The 16,305-nt window shown below is 40.2% G+C and overlaps 2 protein-coding genes across 13 annotated transcripts in view; both read right to left on the minus strand.

Moving 5' to 3' along the window:
• The window catches only part of EPHA6 (EPH receptor A6), a 521,188-nt gene that overhangs the window by 368,547 nt on the left and 136,336 nt on the right, over window positions 1-16,305 (minus strand). The window lies entirely within an intron of this gene.
• Window positions 1,754-6,254, minus strand: LOC137861383 (inositol 1,4,5-trisphosphate receptor-interacting protein-like 1). Its single transcript, XM_068692744.1, has one exon. The coding sequence runs from the start codon at window positions 4,839-4,841 to the stop codon at window positions 3,792-3,794; it is 1,050 nt and encodes a 349-aa protein (XP_068548845.1). The 5' UTR covers window positions 4,842-6,254; the 3' UTR covers window positions 1,754-3,791.

Raw genomic sequence — 16,305 nt, forward strand, 5'->3', positions numbered from 1 at the left:
AGCTTCCTTGTTTCAAACTCCTACCATGAACTCCACAGGCCCATCAGAAGAAAGCTCTACAAACCAGAGCCTGACTGAGAAAAGTAGTCCCAGAAATTGCACACATTCCACTATTTCATACTTGCCATTGATGAGGTATGAAAAACATCAAGTCAAACCATGAAGGAAAGCAGTAAAATGTCTTAGGATACATAATGCTCCTTGTGTGCATTCTGTGATATTGACAAGCTATTTTTGGCATTTTTGTCCTAGAACTAAAAAGCTGATACAACCCAAGAGCTTGCTGGATTGCATCCCTTCCCATATGGCACTAGAAAATTTAGTTCAGTTACACCTGTCCAAGGTCTGAGGCTATGCAGATGCACAGCAGTTGTTATGACCTTAATTTAATCTACAAAACCTTTTCTTCAGATTAAGGGGAAAACGAGAACTCCAGCTTACCTCTCAGATATTAGATTTTTTTTTTTTTTTTCATTTTATGGGTGTGGGTGGGTTTATTGTTGTTTCAGTAGACAACATAAGTTGATTGATGACATTTTGTTGATTATTTTTCTTTCACACTAATCTTTTGTCAAAGGAATGACTTCTAAGGACAACAGAGAGTTAGGCCTTTGACTGCATTCAGTGTTCTGAGCTGCTGAGCAGATATCTTGGAAGTTTATTGCTTTAAAATAGTGCTCAAGGACCCCAGCTGAGGTTGTCACCCTACTGGGTTCAGTATAGTACAAATACAAATTAAGACAGCTCTCCTCCAAGGAGTTTGAGAGCTCATCCTCTCTATCAAAGATGATTCCACTCTTTGGCAGTAAATCTAGATTTGGTTTCAAACCAAAACAAAAAGAACCCTTGGCTCATCTTCTGTTTGGTCTCAACACGATGAGTTCCTGCCAACTTACAAACAGCAAAGCCTCAGAAATAATGAAAAGGGAAAAGAAAGCAGAAACTCAGCACTGAATCTGGATTTTCATCCTGGAAATCATCAAGGGGAGAAAAGCTGCTTCCATGGAAACACATACTGAAATGGGAGAGGAGAAGGCAGACAGCCAGTACTTTTTCCCCTGCTGAGCCTGTAGAGACCATCACAGAAGTTGTTAATAACTAGAGGAACGGTTGTTCCCTTGGGATTTTCATGTAGCTGCTGCTCAGCCCAGTGAGACCCTGCTAGCACCAGAACATTGCCTGTTGAAATTGCATAACAAGAAGAAACACAAAGAGGCTTGGGATGTTGGGAATAACTTTTTTCTCCTGACTACTGAAGAGGTGTGCTTTGCAGACCCAGATCCTTTACCTGCTCTTACCTGGGAAAAACTAGCCTAAAAACTTCATATAAAGTCTTAATCTTTCTCATGGTTTTCCAACAGTGAACTGATCGTTAGCTTCAAATAATCTAAGTCTGAAAGAGTAGGTATAATTCATAAGGAAAACATTATTTGATTCTTTCTGTTCATGAATAAGCAGCAAGGGTCTTTTTGATTAGCTTACTTAAAGCTATTCAAAAGTCAGTCAGTGCTGTAAATAACAGAGGTTCTATACACTGCTCACAGGCATTGCTTTACTGGAGGTCCTATTAAGGGACCAGAGTTGTTTGTAGTGGGCATACAAGAGAGACGGATGCCTGTTCTCATTTCTGCTCTGTAAATGAATGAGTTTAGCTTTCAAAGTAAACATGAGCACTAGTTCAGTTTCTGCTTGCAATCTCTAATACATACTTACTACCAGTTCCTAGAACAATTATTTGAAATTACAAAGAAAAAATTGTACAGAGAACTACTGAAAAAAGAAATGAAAACACTTGTTTTCATTTAGATAGATAGCAAGGACTAATGTCTATTTTGAAAGAAGTATTAAGGAATATTAAATTTGTAGGAGGGTAAAGGTACATAGCAGTTGAGTTTTATTAATCAAGAAAGACTGAGAACATTATGAAATCATCTTTGTTTCTTTAAATATTACAAAATATGGAGATGAGAAATGAGAAGGGAAGGTACTCTGTTTTTCATCCTAAGAACCACTTCTTTGAACAGTGCTGATTTTCTTTCTAGGACAGCTTCAATCAAAAGACCTTAATACACACAAACATCCAGAGAAAACTATATCTACACATCCTTCGTAATTCCAAGCAAAATGGTATAGAATTAAAGGACAAAAAATAAACCCCTTGCTTGCTACGCTGTTCTTATTTTGTGTCTCAATGGGAAGAGAATGACAGATGGAAGTATAAAGTATGTTTACTCATATCAGGCCTTTGATATGCAAATGCTTGTTCTGAAAGAATGAGAAATACACTGACCAGCAGACATCCCCTCAGAAGAGAAGCATCGCAACCTGAGAGAGAAGAGAGATAAACACTCCTTGGCAGATGCATTATGAATATTGACTACGGCAAGTTCTGCCACAACGCTTTCCTGAGGGAAGTATTATGTTTTCAAATGTAACATCTTGACAATATTTGAATGTCAAGAGTGAAAGAAGAGTGAAATATCTAAGGGATATAGCTGATGAATAAAAAACATTCACTCCACTTTATATATATATATATATTTCAGCACACTGGTAATTACATTACATAACCCCCAAGACACCACAGACAAAAGCCAAGTTAAGTCTCATAAGGTTTGTCTCAAGGATCTCCTTTTTTGGTCAATGGAGAGACATCAGTTGACGCACAGGAGATAGCAGACCATTATGTTCGATTCCTGCTCTGAACTGGCTGGTGGAGCCACGCTGTCTCCATTACCCTTACAGCAAATCAGCAGAGACTAGCCTCTCCCACACTGCAATACCGTGCTTTTCTGACAATGAAGCTATAAACATTAACATTAGTTTAAAACCTGATCCAAACTGCTTTAAAAGTTTGTGACCGTAAAAACAATAACGCTAACAATAAAGCCTCATAAATACCCACTAATATGAAAGAGCTTGCTATAACTCTACAGGGAAGCAAGAATGGTCTTGAAATGCATTTAACCTCTCTTGCACCATGTAAAAATAGTGTTTCCTCTCATTTCCAAACCGCTACAGTACAGAGTTTGGGTGCACAATGAATGCTCCATGAAGCTTGGAGTGCATCAGTGAGGTAACATTTCAGAAACATTAAAAATTCAGAAACAAACAAACAAAAAAATGTAGCAAGAAATAAACAATTATTTTTTTGTTGTTGTTTAAGGACTTTGAGTGTGCATGAAACAAGATAACTTGACAAAAATGATAAAGACCAAATCAATACCACCGACTGTCATTAAATTTAACATACTCATTAAACTGTACTTTTAAATTTGAGATTCATCATGTTCTACAACCATCCAGACCACGGAAATGTAATGCAGTGTAACGCAGATGTGTAATTAAAAACTTTTCCCAAATTATCCTTTATTCAGGCTACATGCCACATCTAAGTGTTCACAGTGGAAGTCAGGTCATGGATTTCTGTCACAAGTATTTTGGGAAAGGAAACAATCCATTAGGATTAAGAAATTAGGAGACATTACATCTCAGAGCAGGGAGGCACTGGAACAGGTTCCCCAGGGAGGTGGTGGCGTCACCATCCCTGGGGATGTTCAAGGAAAGGTTCAATGTGGTGCTTAGAGGCATGATTTAGTGGGTGACGTTTGTGGCAGGGTGATGGCAGGACCAATTTATTGGCCTCTGCATAGGCTGAAGCTCCTGGATGGAACGGAGTCTCTCCAAGGGTCTGGGTGGTCACTGCCCGCTGCTGACAGTGTCTCTGTTGCGCTGCTGGAGAAACTGGTGCTGTGCAGCGGCGCCGTGCTGCTGGTGAAGCCTTCCGCGGCTTACTCCAGGCTCAGGAAGGAGTCCGAGTTGTCCATCTGCACCCCAAGCGTGAACTCGATGGAGAGGGTGCTCTTGGAGGCGCTGGCCAGCCTGATCTTGCAGGAGCGGCGGGAGGGCAGCACCGTCAGGTGGCAGTGGCGCGACTGCGGCAGAAGCTCCCAGGCTGCTTTCACCAAGGCCTGGAACCAGCAGGTGGTTTTCTCCACATCCAGGTAGGAGCCGGTGCAGAGGGTGCGCAGCAGGCTGGGCTCCTGTCTTCTCCTCAGCTCATCCTCGGAGTGGTGGAGGAAGCACAGCATGTCCCCCACCAGACACTCCCTCACGCAGGCGCACTCCAGCTCCACGCGCAGGCCGGGCTTCCTTGCTGGCGTCTCCCCCTCGGCGCCCAGCTCTGGGTGGAAGGCGTGCCCGGGGGGAGGCCTCAGGGGCACGAGCAGGCGGTATAGGACGTTGTCTTCCCGGGCACTCCAGCCTTCGTAGAGGCAGCCTATGCCGATGGCCGGCTGCAGCCGTGGGTTGAAGAGACAGTTCCTGGAGAGTCTTCGGCAGACACCAAGAAGTTCCTCCACCAGCTCCTCCACCATCTGGCACTTGTCAGCCATGCCCAGCGCCGGCCACTGGGTGCTATCCGCCCAAACTCTGCCCAGATCCCAGCTGTCATCAGAGTCACCGTCTTCGTCTGTGTCTTCGCCATCATCGTTGTTCTCCTCCTCTCTTGTAGAGCTGCCGTGTTCGCTGTTGCTGCTGCCTGGTTCACGGCTCCGTTTCCTGAGCCAGCAGCAGAGCCCAAAGACCAGGACAAGGAGCTTGACCAAGGCCCAGAACTGCCACTGCTTCAATGCGGTGAAGAACAGAGCTCCCAGGGCCACCCAGCTCTGCTGCTGGTTCGTCTCCTCCACCGCTTGCACCAGCCGAGCCATGCCCTCAGTCAGCTGCTCCGCATACTGCTGCATTCTCTCACAGCCATCTCTATGCAGTGGATCGTTCACCAGCCATGGCTTCTGGGCAATGCCCAGCACAGCCAGGGCGAGGAAGATCAGCCGAGCCATGGCTTGCAGGAGGTGCGATCCGCACTCACCAACGGCCAAGGCCACAGTGTGGTGGCGCTGCTGCTGCTGGCCCTTACAACAGCTGCCCCATTGTGACTCATCCTTTGTGCTGTCACGGGCACCACAGCCGCATCACACCAATCCCCCTCGCCTCACCTCCCTGCAAGCTTGTAGGAAGGTCCTTGCAGCTCTGGGACATGAGAAGACTTACCATGTCACACAGAAAGTCCCTAAAACAGCGACAAATTTATTCTTCCCTTTATATGTGATGCAAAACATACAGCTCTTACTCGTTCTGATGTAAATATGATTTCTTGAATGTCTTTGTAGCAAATTGTCAAGGTGAAAACAACATCAGCAAAAAGGAAGGTGAAAAGGAAGCTGTAGACAGTGATGAGGTCGCTCCTCAGCCTTCTCTAAGCTGAACAACCCAAGTTACCTCTGCTGCTCCTCATAAGTTTTCCCCTCTAGACCCTTCACCATCTTTGTTGGCCTCTTTTGGACACTCTTTAGTTGTTTTGTACCCTCCTTCTATTGTGGTGCCCAAAACTGCTGACTCCTATCCGCCTTGCCATCAACCAGAACCCCCAGCTCCTTTTCTGTGGGGCTGCTCTCCAGCCTCTCATCCCCTAGTCTGCATGAATATTCAGGATTGCCCCTTCCCAGGGGCAGAATCCAGCACCCGCTCTTGTTAAACTTGATACAACTGATAACTGCCCGGCACTCTAGTCTGTCAAGATCACTCTGCAAGGCCTCTCTACCCTTGAGGGAGTCAACGGCATCTCCCAGTTCAGTGTCACCTACTCAGAACACCTTCAAGTCATACACCAGAGTCATTTACGAAGACATTGAAGAGAACTGGACCAAAAATGGAGCCCTGGGCAATGCCACTAGGGGCTGGCCAGCAGTCTGATTAAAACCCATTTGCTATAACCCTTTGAGCCTGAGTCTCCAGCCAGTTGTTCACCCATCATGCTATGCATTTATCTAGCTGTGCTAGACATTTTGTCCAGTAGGATACTGTGTGAAGCAGTATTAAAAGATCTGCTGAAATCCAAAAACGTGACATCAGCTGGCTTCCCTAGGTCAACTAGATGGGAAACCTTGTCGTAAAAGGAAATGAAGTTCGTTCAACAGGACTTTCCCCTCACGAACCTGTGTTGTTTCTGACTGATGACCACGTTGTCCTTCAAGTGTTTTTCAGTAACTCCTAAAATAGTTTTCTCCATAGTTTTTCCTGGCACTGAGGTGAGGCTGACAGACCTGTAATTACCACATCTTGGGCAGCCTGCTTTGGGCAGCCATGGGGACACAGACCAGGTGACCACCAAAGGTCGCTTTTAACTTCAGCTGGTCTGCAGTTCTTTTTTTTTGGAAAGATGCTTCCCAATCGCATGGTAGTAGTGCACTCAGTTACTTATGTCCATATTCCGTTCCCCCCCCCCCCCCCCCCCCCCCCCAAAGTGCTGCACAGGCCATCAGGGACAGAGCATTTGTTAATACAAGCAAGTTATTGGCATTTGCATAGGCAGAAGCTCCTGTAGGGAATGGACTCTCTCGAAAAGGCTGAGAGATCACTGCCCAGCTGCTAACAGCTGTCTCAGTTGCAAGCCTCCACACAACATCTTCTGCAGCTGCCCAGGACCCTGGTTGGGACCTGTGGTTTGGCTGCAGAGAAACTGTTCCAGAGGAATGCCTACTGCCTGATGAGCAGTGTCTTTTGTGTGTCCGATATGCTCAGTCCTGAGGCACCAGGACCCAGGGGATATCTGGGACAGGCAGATGCTCGCTCTTGGCCCTTGGCAGGTACACTGAGGCCAAGCAGTGGGCCTCAAACTCATTTCTGGGAGGTTTTTTTTTTTTTTAGTAACTCCCAGAATAAAATAAAACACTGTAGTTGTAAACGGCAGTGAAGTGAGACTAACTAGAGGAAATAGGTTCAAGTTGCGCCAGAGGAGGTTTAGGTTGGAAATGAGGAGAAAATTCTTCTCAGGAAGCTTTAGAACACTTTAGAACAGGTCTCCCAGGAAGGTGATGGCATTGCTGTCCCTGGGGGTGTTCAAGAAGAGGTTGGGCATTGTGCTTAGGGACATGGTTTAGCAGGTGACATTGGTGGTAGGGAAAGAGTTAGACCAGACGATCTTGGTCTTTTCCAACACTAATGATTTATGATTATTACTATGAGTAGTGACAGGTATCATAACCATTTATTTATTCCTCCACATGTCTGTCTTTTACATCGCTCCTCTACTCATCTTAAAATGAAATGATACAACACAAATGGCAGCAAAAATCCAAAAAGCATTCTTCAGAAACAGAAATAAGTAACTGCAGGAAGAGTTAGGAGAATATATAATACGGAGAAGTAGAAGAACTAGCATGCTTGAAGCCAAGAGTAAACACCAAAGGAATATCTTTGATATTACTACTACTAATTTCTCAAGTACCAGAAAAGTTTCATTGTGCTCTTGTCCTTGATCAAGCTGATTTTTATATTAAATTAGTTTGCTGATACTATTAACATTTAGCTAAAGATGGTAAGGTACAGGCATAAAGAGCCACTGAAATACAAGAGAAGCAATACAGGTAATTGGTAAGTACACTATGTTTATTTGCATGCAGGCAACTGTGAAAGTTGCCAAAGGCAGTGATTTGGTCAAAAATCAATCGGTTGTTTTATAGCTACTGCACCTTCATTTCTTTCAGGTTACCTAATTTATCGCTGAAGAGTAGGCAAGTCCATAAATCAGGAACAAAGATAGCAGTTTCACAGATTTCTCTTGAAAGAAAATCTTTTTGTTACTATATACAATTCTTTTCCTAACTATAAATATTACGACTCAGTAGATTCTATCATTGTTTGCTATGCCTTACAAATTATATTTTTATTTCTGCAAGGTTCAGCATTACTTATGTAAAAAAATGAAAACAACTTTAAAGTATTTTGAATTACAGCTTCCACACTGTAGATAAAATACTTCTTTCTAATCAGGAGATTGCAGTTTTTATGATATGTTTACAATGCAGCAGCTTCTAGCTACAGCTAAATAACTGCATGTAGAAGAACTAGTACTGTGATTAACAATTCTCCTACTGGGATCTGGGGAGCAGAAATGCTAACTGGTAACGTCTGCAAGGGAATACACCAGCAGAGAGTTCAGGTCACCAAACTGCACAACAAGCTCGAAAACTGCAGCACAGGTAAGGAGAGTGATAGAAGTATGACTGGTAAATAAAAAAAGGTGTGTGGACACTGTGAGATAATTTCAATCCCCATCTCCATTCTGGGCCTGTGGTCAGCCATCCCATGTGCTAGTTCCCTCCAGGTCTTCCTTTCTTCTTGAGATGAAGAATCTTCTCATCTGCAGATCTTTTCCTTGGGGTGCCCCTGGCATTGGTGGCTGCACCCATGGCAGCCACACTCACCAGGAAAGTGGGCAACAAGGACCTTGGAGCCAGCTCTTTATGGTCACCGATATGGTGAGGAGCAGGGGGAATAATTTCTCCAAACACATTGATTCCAGCCCAAAACCCCAGCTAGTGCCTTGTTAAGCTGCTAGCAAAGACACCTGGACAAGAACATAGCAAGACACCATCCACTGTGGAGCATCTCCCATCAGTCAGCCCTAGCCTTAGCCTCTACTGGCACTGTCCCACAGAGAGGGGTGGGAGAAGCATTCACTGCTGCTGGGCTGGTACAGCCTTCCCAAACTTATGGCCAGGAGACATGTTCCAAACTAGACCCATCTATCCAGGCACTGCTACAGGAGTGGTAGGGTCTGAAAATGCTGCCCCTTCAGATCTTTTATCCTTGCCATATTGCCACAAAGAAACTTACTCGCATTCAACATTTATGGGGGGAAGAGCAATCTTCATGTCACCTTTTAAAACATGTATAGTTCTGGATCATTAGACTAGGTAATATATTTTATGAAGGCTATGCCATTTTATCAAGAGACCGCTTGCAAGCACCATTTTACACTTACTGGAAAAAAAAAATATTTTTTCTGTAGGCTATTGCAGGCTACAGTGATTAACGTGACCTACATTTTGGGAAAAAAAGAGTATGTCCATAGAGAGTAATCCTACAATTATTTGCAGATTTGATTTATATTGTGATTACATATTCACTATTACTTCAGCTACCTGGAAGATGAGTAGACTGTTTTAAAGTTTATTCTCATTTAGTGAGGCCACCTATTTCCTTAGCAGAAGGATTCAGTTTATGCAAAGTTTCTCTCAACACATAATTTTATATTATGATTGTTTTTTTATTTAAACATATCAAAGTAAGTTCTAATTTTTAAAATGTCATGGTAATACATTTGCATGTAAATGTCAAAACACTAGTATAAAGCAGCCTGAGCTGTTAGAATACATTTTTTCCTACCATTTTCCTTCCTATATTGCTTATTTAAAAAAAAAAAAAGCAAACACCATACCAACTGAATGAAGAACTGTTGCATGAGTATTAAGTGACACTAATGGTGGATTATGAAGGTGGTTGTACCTGTGGATCCCTGTAAGTGTTGTCTCCCCTCTAATCTGAGCCTACACAAGTATTTTAAGAGAAATAAAAGTTGACGACTTTTTTTCTGATTGTATTTACAATCATGTATTAACTTTTACTTAACCACTGACTTGATTCTAAATTACACGGCCTTAATGAATATTATCCACTATATTCCTTTTGAAACTAAACAAAATGAATCACAACACTTAAAATACATTATCACACCATCCCTCCCCCCACTCAAATAACAACTACTAAAAAAAATTAAAAGAACTAGCTGTTTCTTAACTGAGATCTGCTACCAATTAAACGGCCTGATATTAAAATTTGAGTTGTGTGCAAATAGTAAAAAGAGCCCAGCTAAATAGCGTAGACTTATCCTTAGGGTCATCCCAATTACAGCATTAGAAAACTGGATCCAATGACAGAAGAGGCCAAAATGAAGGTTGCTAGACTGATCAGCAGGAAGAATGCAGCCACACGTCTCTCATTCTGTGTAAACACACACACAGAAACCACACTCTAAAACACAGGTTTATTAAAGATGGCATGCACATCAGTACCTGGCTTCTCTTGAGTATACACATAGGTAAGTTCTTGCTGCCATAGCAAACTAATCCTACAGTATGACAATGTCTAGTGTCTCTTAATTTCAGCTATGGAGTCATGTTGGATTTTGCTACTTTCATCATCTGGAACACACTCCGAACTGTCTGTACCTTGTAACACTCATCCAAAGAGGCCTTACAGAAAAACTCTGGAAGATGGAATTGTCATTGCTTTTGGTTTACTGTTGAAATTTCTCAACAGCCTCGCAGATCAGAAAAAATGCATTGAAACAGCCTGTTTGTCAGCTTAGGTCATGTCTTACTTGAAAAAAATACTCCCTTTGCCCCTGCTACCAGATTAAAACCTAAGCTCCGAAGCCATTAAAACATCAATAACCGATCTTTGCATTATACTAATGTACTCTAGAAGCCTTTAAGGGTTCATTGTTTACCTACTCTGTATGCTGATGACTGGTAAGAGAAAAAGGTTCTCATTGTCCAAGAATACTTTTCAAAGTATTTCTTGAATCATCTTCAGTCATGATCAAATCATGAGCTGTACTTCATCCTATTATCCTATTCCATCATGTACCACCATTATTTACCATTTTCGGTAACATCACTACCAATTGTACCACAAAGTGACTGCAAAAGAGAGGCTAATATGCTGCTTTAGTGGTCTGCTCTGCTCTTTAGTGCTCTGTTGCTGTCCTTCACAACAGTTCCAGCTATAAAAAACCAGTAAGCTTTTATTTCCTCCCTTTTTTCAAGGAGGGAAATCCTCAGCTTGTGTGTGGGAGTTTTTCATTTCTAGGTAGGGCTGCTGTATCTCATTCAGACTATGCCTTACCAAAGAGGATGAGTTTCACATAGTTCTATGAATTTCAAGTTTATCTGAATCAATCATTTGGCTACAACAACCATGAATATTTTTTTCCCTCCTCTTGTGCTTTTTATTATGAAGTTGTCAATAAGAACAGACATGACTGTAGAAGTTTGTGGTAGTTAACTTTGGACAGAATAGCTAATAAATCAGGTTGCTGAGACATTAACTGCTTAAAGGAAGAAGAGAATGGCATCCATCTAATAGTGGAAGAGCAGCAATAGTTTAAAAGTCTTGTAAAGGTCTAGAATACGCAGAGAACACTGCTCTGCATTTTGCACTAGCATTAGCACATTCCATTCATACATATGAACATATATGCTTAAAAAAACACACAAGTTTTCAGCGACCTTGAGCCATTCACCAAATCTAGTGAAACTTTGCATCATTGGCTAGGCTTCCAACAAATGACCAGGAGCCATCCAGAGACCTCAGGCAGTTTGGATCATCAACAAATCTCTTTAATTGGACTTTGTCAACATGGTGGCCATTTCCTTATGAACATCACAAATTTAAACAGGCTTCTTTTCCCTCTGATGTTTTTCAGTTAAACACAGTAATTTATTTTGGGACTTCTCAATAAAACCAGGAACTTTCACACAGGAAAAATCATTTTTAACATTTACAAACCTGATCAAATCAAAAATATTATAACCTGCGCAACCTAAATTACTCTATGAAACAACACTGGAAAAAATTACCTCCCTGCCAGATATTAACCACTATCCATGATAAGCTGATTTTCTGACAAAAAATAGAGTATCTTCCATACTTGTGGCAAGGTAATTACACCTTTTTTCTTATTAAAGATAACGACAAACCACTCAAACGAGTTTTTTTTTTTTTTTTTTTAATATTTTCATCATCAGTATAATTCATGATTCTTAATAAAAGGCATTCTAAAATGCATAGCATAAAAGGAAAAAAAATTGATCTCTAAATTTCACCCCAGAATTTCCCTTTAAACAGAACCCAGACTTACGGAGAATTGAAAAAGAAATTTTACAAACCTAGACCTTCACAGAATTTCTCTTACTAGAATGGTGTGCCATGCCCTGTTAATTATAATAAAAATGCATATAATTTTAAATAACTAAGAAATTATGCATTGTAAATATGCAAAATGATAATGAAAAGAGCACAAGCAGAGGTAATCAAATATATTATTCATTTACTGTCGGTAGAAGAACCCCTATTCTGATTTTAACTAGAAAACATACTCCTGCTCTGGGATTTGCCTGTACTGGCCTCCTAAACACCATCAGTCAAACACATCTTTAGGCGTTCCTCCAGGCCTGTCCTCAGGGTCTTTTATGCCTCCTAATTTCGCACAGCTTTGCAACTTCCTTTATGTTTTCTTGTACATGTGGTAGAATATCTATTTTAACTTTAAAAAAATCAAAAATATTTTACCACCTTTACTTGTTACTCAAGTCTCTGATATCTCAGTGACTCAAGACTAAAATTCTGACAGTCCCTGAAAAATTGTATTTTAAAAAGTGGTTTCTCAAATATTGCTGTTAATTAATTGCAAAGTGTGACAATGTTATATTATGATCATAATCACCAAGTGAAATAAATACATCAGGCTGATGGAATACTGATCAAGTTTTGGATTTTTCTCTCCAGTTTCTTGCATAAACTGTCAGTACACATAGACTGTGGTATTCAGAATACTTTACATATTTGAAAGATTTTATGAAAACGTGAAAAATTATATCCAATCTTGACCACTGAGTTTTTCCACGACGATCCATTTACGCAAAATTCAAGTCTGTATTTTGACTCTGCATAAAAGAAATATTGCTGTTAAACACACTGTTCCACAGGGACTTTATTAGGGCTGCTGCTGAACTGTGCATCATTTTAATTAGAATTAACACTTTCATCTTGTTTATGAATATATGTAAGATAAGCTTTGAAATATTTAACATCTGGGAATAACGTCAAGCTGTCACAGCAAAATTAAGATGTTTCACATACATAAGTTATTATATAATAACTAGATACCAAATAACTAAACATTCATTGTTAGCATGTGGAGTATAATCTCTCTATGCATACAGTTCCATGTCCTTTGGGACATGCTTTGATCATTATCCCTTTGAAGCAATGCTTCTTTAAAGAGAGACATTTCAAGTGCAGTCCTTGACTCTGTTAGATGTTTCACTGGTAGGTATGAGACCTATTTTACATAATTTATTCTACCTTTAGCAGACATAGCCCTAGAATAACATAAGCTTACTGCAGTAAGCTGGCTCCCCAGGATCACCTTCCTTTGCTAAGATATTTATTTATTGGGCTACAGAGATTATTTATAGGCATTACTGTTTAAAAGACTACCATCACCAGGTCAGCCACCTCTTGCCTATGCAAGATTTAATCTCCTGTGATTTGATGGGACTGTCAAAAATAAAATCAAGGAAAAATACGCCCCCAAGAAAAGGATTTCCAGCACATGAAGTAAAACACTACCAGACCGTGTTAGAGAGCTCATTGTTTTGAGGTGTGTCAGACAGTAGGCCTTTATTTATTTAAACCTTTAGATCTCCTTCAACCACCAAAGCAGACATGTTGCCACTTAGATTATGAGAAGTGGATGCACACCAGATGCGTGTTGGGTGAGGTTTGGACAACTGATAACCCAGAGACCAGGCCACATCTAGAGTTAACTCTCCAGGAGCTGCTGGAGAGGAAACCCAGGGAGCAGTGACCAGCAGCTGGGGCCTGAGAGAAGAAGCTCAGGCAGGTGGGAGACCTGGGGGCCATCAACAGCAGTGGTGGCTATAGTCAGGGCTGGCTCTGTAGGGCGCTCAGAGCACAAGATGGCTGCCGCATGTCACTGTCACCAAAAAGGTGTCCGGGGGACACTAACTCAAGTTGTGGTTAAGCACCTGACACAAACCACCAGCTGTAACAGCACTGATTACAACCCATATAACACCACATGCATAAGCCTGTAGGGAAGAGCTAACACTGGGTAACCAGTAAGAATTAACATTAGTTTCTATAGACTATGTTTTCTTTTAAAGGTGTGTGTTTTGCTGCAAGCACAACACACACCTAAGCTCCCCTACAACTCCTCAGACCTACCTTCACAACTGAAATTTACATTGAGTATACCATATGGATGTCAAAACACAAGAACTTGTGGATTAATAGTGTAACACACCATAATAAAACATTAAAAAAAAAAAGTAGACACAGACCAGTCTTCTCATTCTGAGAAGTGAAGCAATTTAGAAAACATTTTAGTCTCCAAAAAAAAAAAAAATATATATATATATATATATATATAAGAGGATACAGTAATACACATGCTTCTCAGGCAACAGATAATAAAGTATTTACCATTCACAAATTAAAGTTCTTGGCACACTATTAATAGTGTAAAATGTTAAAAACAATTTTAAATTGTTTCATAAAAGCAAATGGAATGTACTGCACAAGTAGGAGAAAAAGTAATTATCACAGAAAGAAGAAAACACATAAAAAGGGGAAAGGAAGAAATGCACTCAGATGCAATCTTTTTGCCTGAGAGCGCCTTAGACAGCGCAGACTGTTTATTTTGCTCCATTTATCTTCTGAAGCATTTCTTCCAAAGAAATACTTCTGAAAATCTAAAAACTTTCTGCCAGCGACTTGCCCAAAAGGACAATGAAAGGCTGATGTGTAAAATATACAAACAAACCAGGGATCTTCTAAACATTATGATACAGAAAAAGTGAATGATACATAAGCTGATGTGCTAGGAAATAAAACTGCCGACAGGATTTTTCTGTCTTCAGGTCTAAGTCCTTCCCTCTCCTCATCTTTAAGTGACATTGTACAGAACTATACAAAATGCTTTGTGCATGTTTTGACTATATAAATGAGATTTGAATATGTCAATATGTCTAAATGATGTGAGATGACAGCTGCAACAGACACGAGAATTTTAGAGATACATAAGCTTAAATATATTTAGATAAATACCAGAAAGATTCACACTAGTCTGCAGTAAGACCAGTGGAGCACATCACAAGTACTGTTAGAAGCATGACCATGCTTGTTCAGAGTATGCAGATATCAGATGTGATACGCCTAACAAGCAGAATATCCTACTAAGTAGATCATGAATAAAAAAAAAAAAGCAATAAAGCAGGAAAATAAATATTTTATTTTTTTTTCTCCAATCTGGCAAAAGCTTAAGCTCATGGGTAGCTTCCTCACTGCTTTGGCTCAAATGATGCCTCTAGCATGACAGATTTTGGGGAGCAGTAATTTCTAAGAATCCTCTAAATACTAAATACCTTTGAAACCTAAATTAGTCCATGACACAGAATGACTTTACATTCTACATCAGCCTTGCTCTATGAAACTACTGTTTGATATTATTTTCAATATTAAGCTTTAGGAAAAGGATAATTTAGTCAGCTGAAGCAAATCTCCTCTTACTTGAAGATCTTCCTGAGATCCAAAAAGCAACTACAGTAATACAGTTCAAGTTTTTACATTCATACTTTTGTCTTGAATAATAATAAAAAAACTCTCCATCAGAAATTTCTTTGTGCAGTTACTTTACTCCTGTTTGCAATTCCCAGGCTAAATCACACATGAGGAAAGCCTTTATTGATTGCTTTTGAAATTACATTTCTCAGTATAAATGCTTTAATAATTGACTGAATAAAATGATGGGTAATCTCTAAGGGAACAATCCCATTACAGAATGTGTTTTTGGTTTATTTCTAAATATGCTGCTCGTTAATAACCTTCTTCAGAGGAAATACAGGTGATTATTTTCAGATTTCCCAGCTCAACTCCATGACTTCTCACAGAACATCACCTACACCAATCATATTCTGAAATGCTTTGATTTTTCCTCAAATTATAAATTTAAGTACTTGTGTTCAGCAACATGAGGTGTGTCTTACCTAAAAAAGAACCTAATTTCCAGTATATGAGAATCTGAGGCAGAATTGTATCTGCACATAGAAATCTAAATAAACTTAAGATTTAAGTAAAATTTCTAAATAATTTAGTAAAAAAAAAATCCATAGCCTTATGTAGTGTAAAAGCTTGGAACCTTTCACTGAGCACTCAGTCTCCAATTTTTTCCTCAGTTTATCATTATTTTTTCCTACTCAGGGCTCCACTGTAAGTCAACAGTGAATAAACATTCTAGGAACTGTATTTCCAAATAATCCAAAGACAAATGTACCAGACAAATTTGACAAATATAACAAACCATTATTGAGTCAAAACTGTTATTTTATTGCAACATATTTCTTTGTATGTCCTGAACACTATTTATGCAATGATGCAGCACACAAAGTGGTCATTTGCCTAATTAGCGGCCAAGGCTGTAAATCACATTTTCCTTGAGAAGTATTTCTATTTTCTATTCAGTTTTCATTGTGGATGCCCAAATTGAATGCCTAACACAAGGCAATGTAAACCATTCTGTATTAAATACATTTTACTGTGTGTTTGTAAGGGAGTAATTATGATCTTTCTTTCTTCCACATGCTCATCACAGAA

The sequence above is a fragment of the Anas acuta genome, chromosome 1 (genome assembly GCF_963932015.1).
Source record: "Anas acuta chromosome 1, bAnaAcu1.1, whole genome shotgun sequence".
Taxonomy (NCBI): domain Eukaryota; kingdom Metazoa; phylum Chordata; class Aves; order Anseriformes; family Anatidae; genus Anas; species Anas acuta.

Excerpts from the sequence above, each read along its gene's own strand:
- LOC137861383 (XM_068692744.1), bottom strand. The coding sequence starts at position 4,841 with ATGGCTCGGCTGATCTTCCTCGCCCTGGCTGTGCTGGGCATTGCCCAG.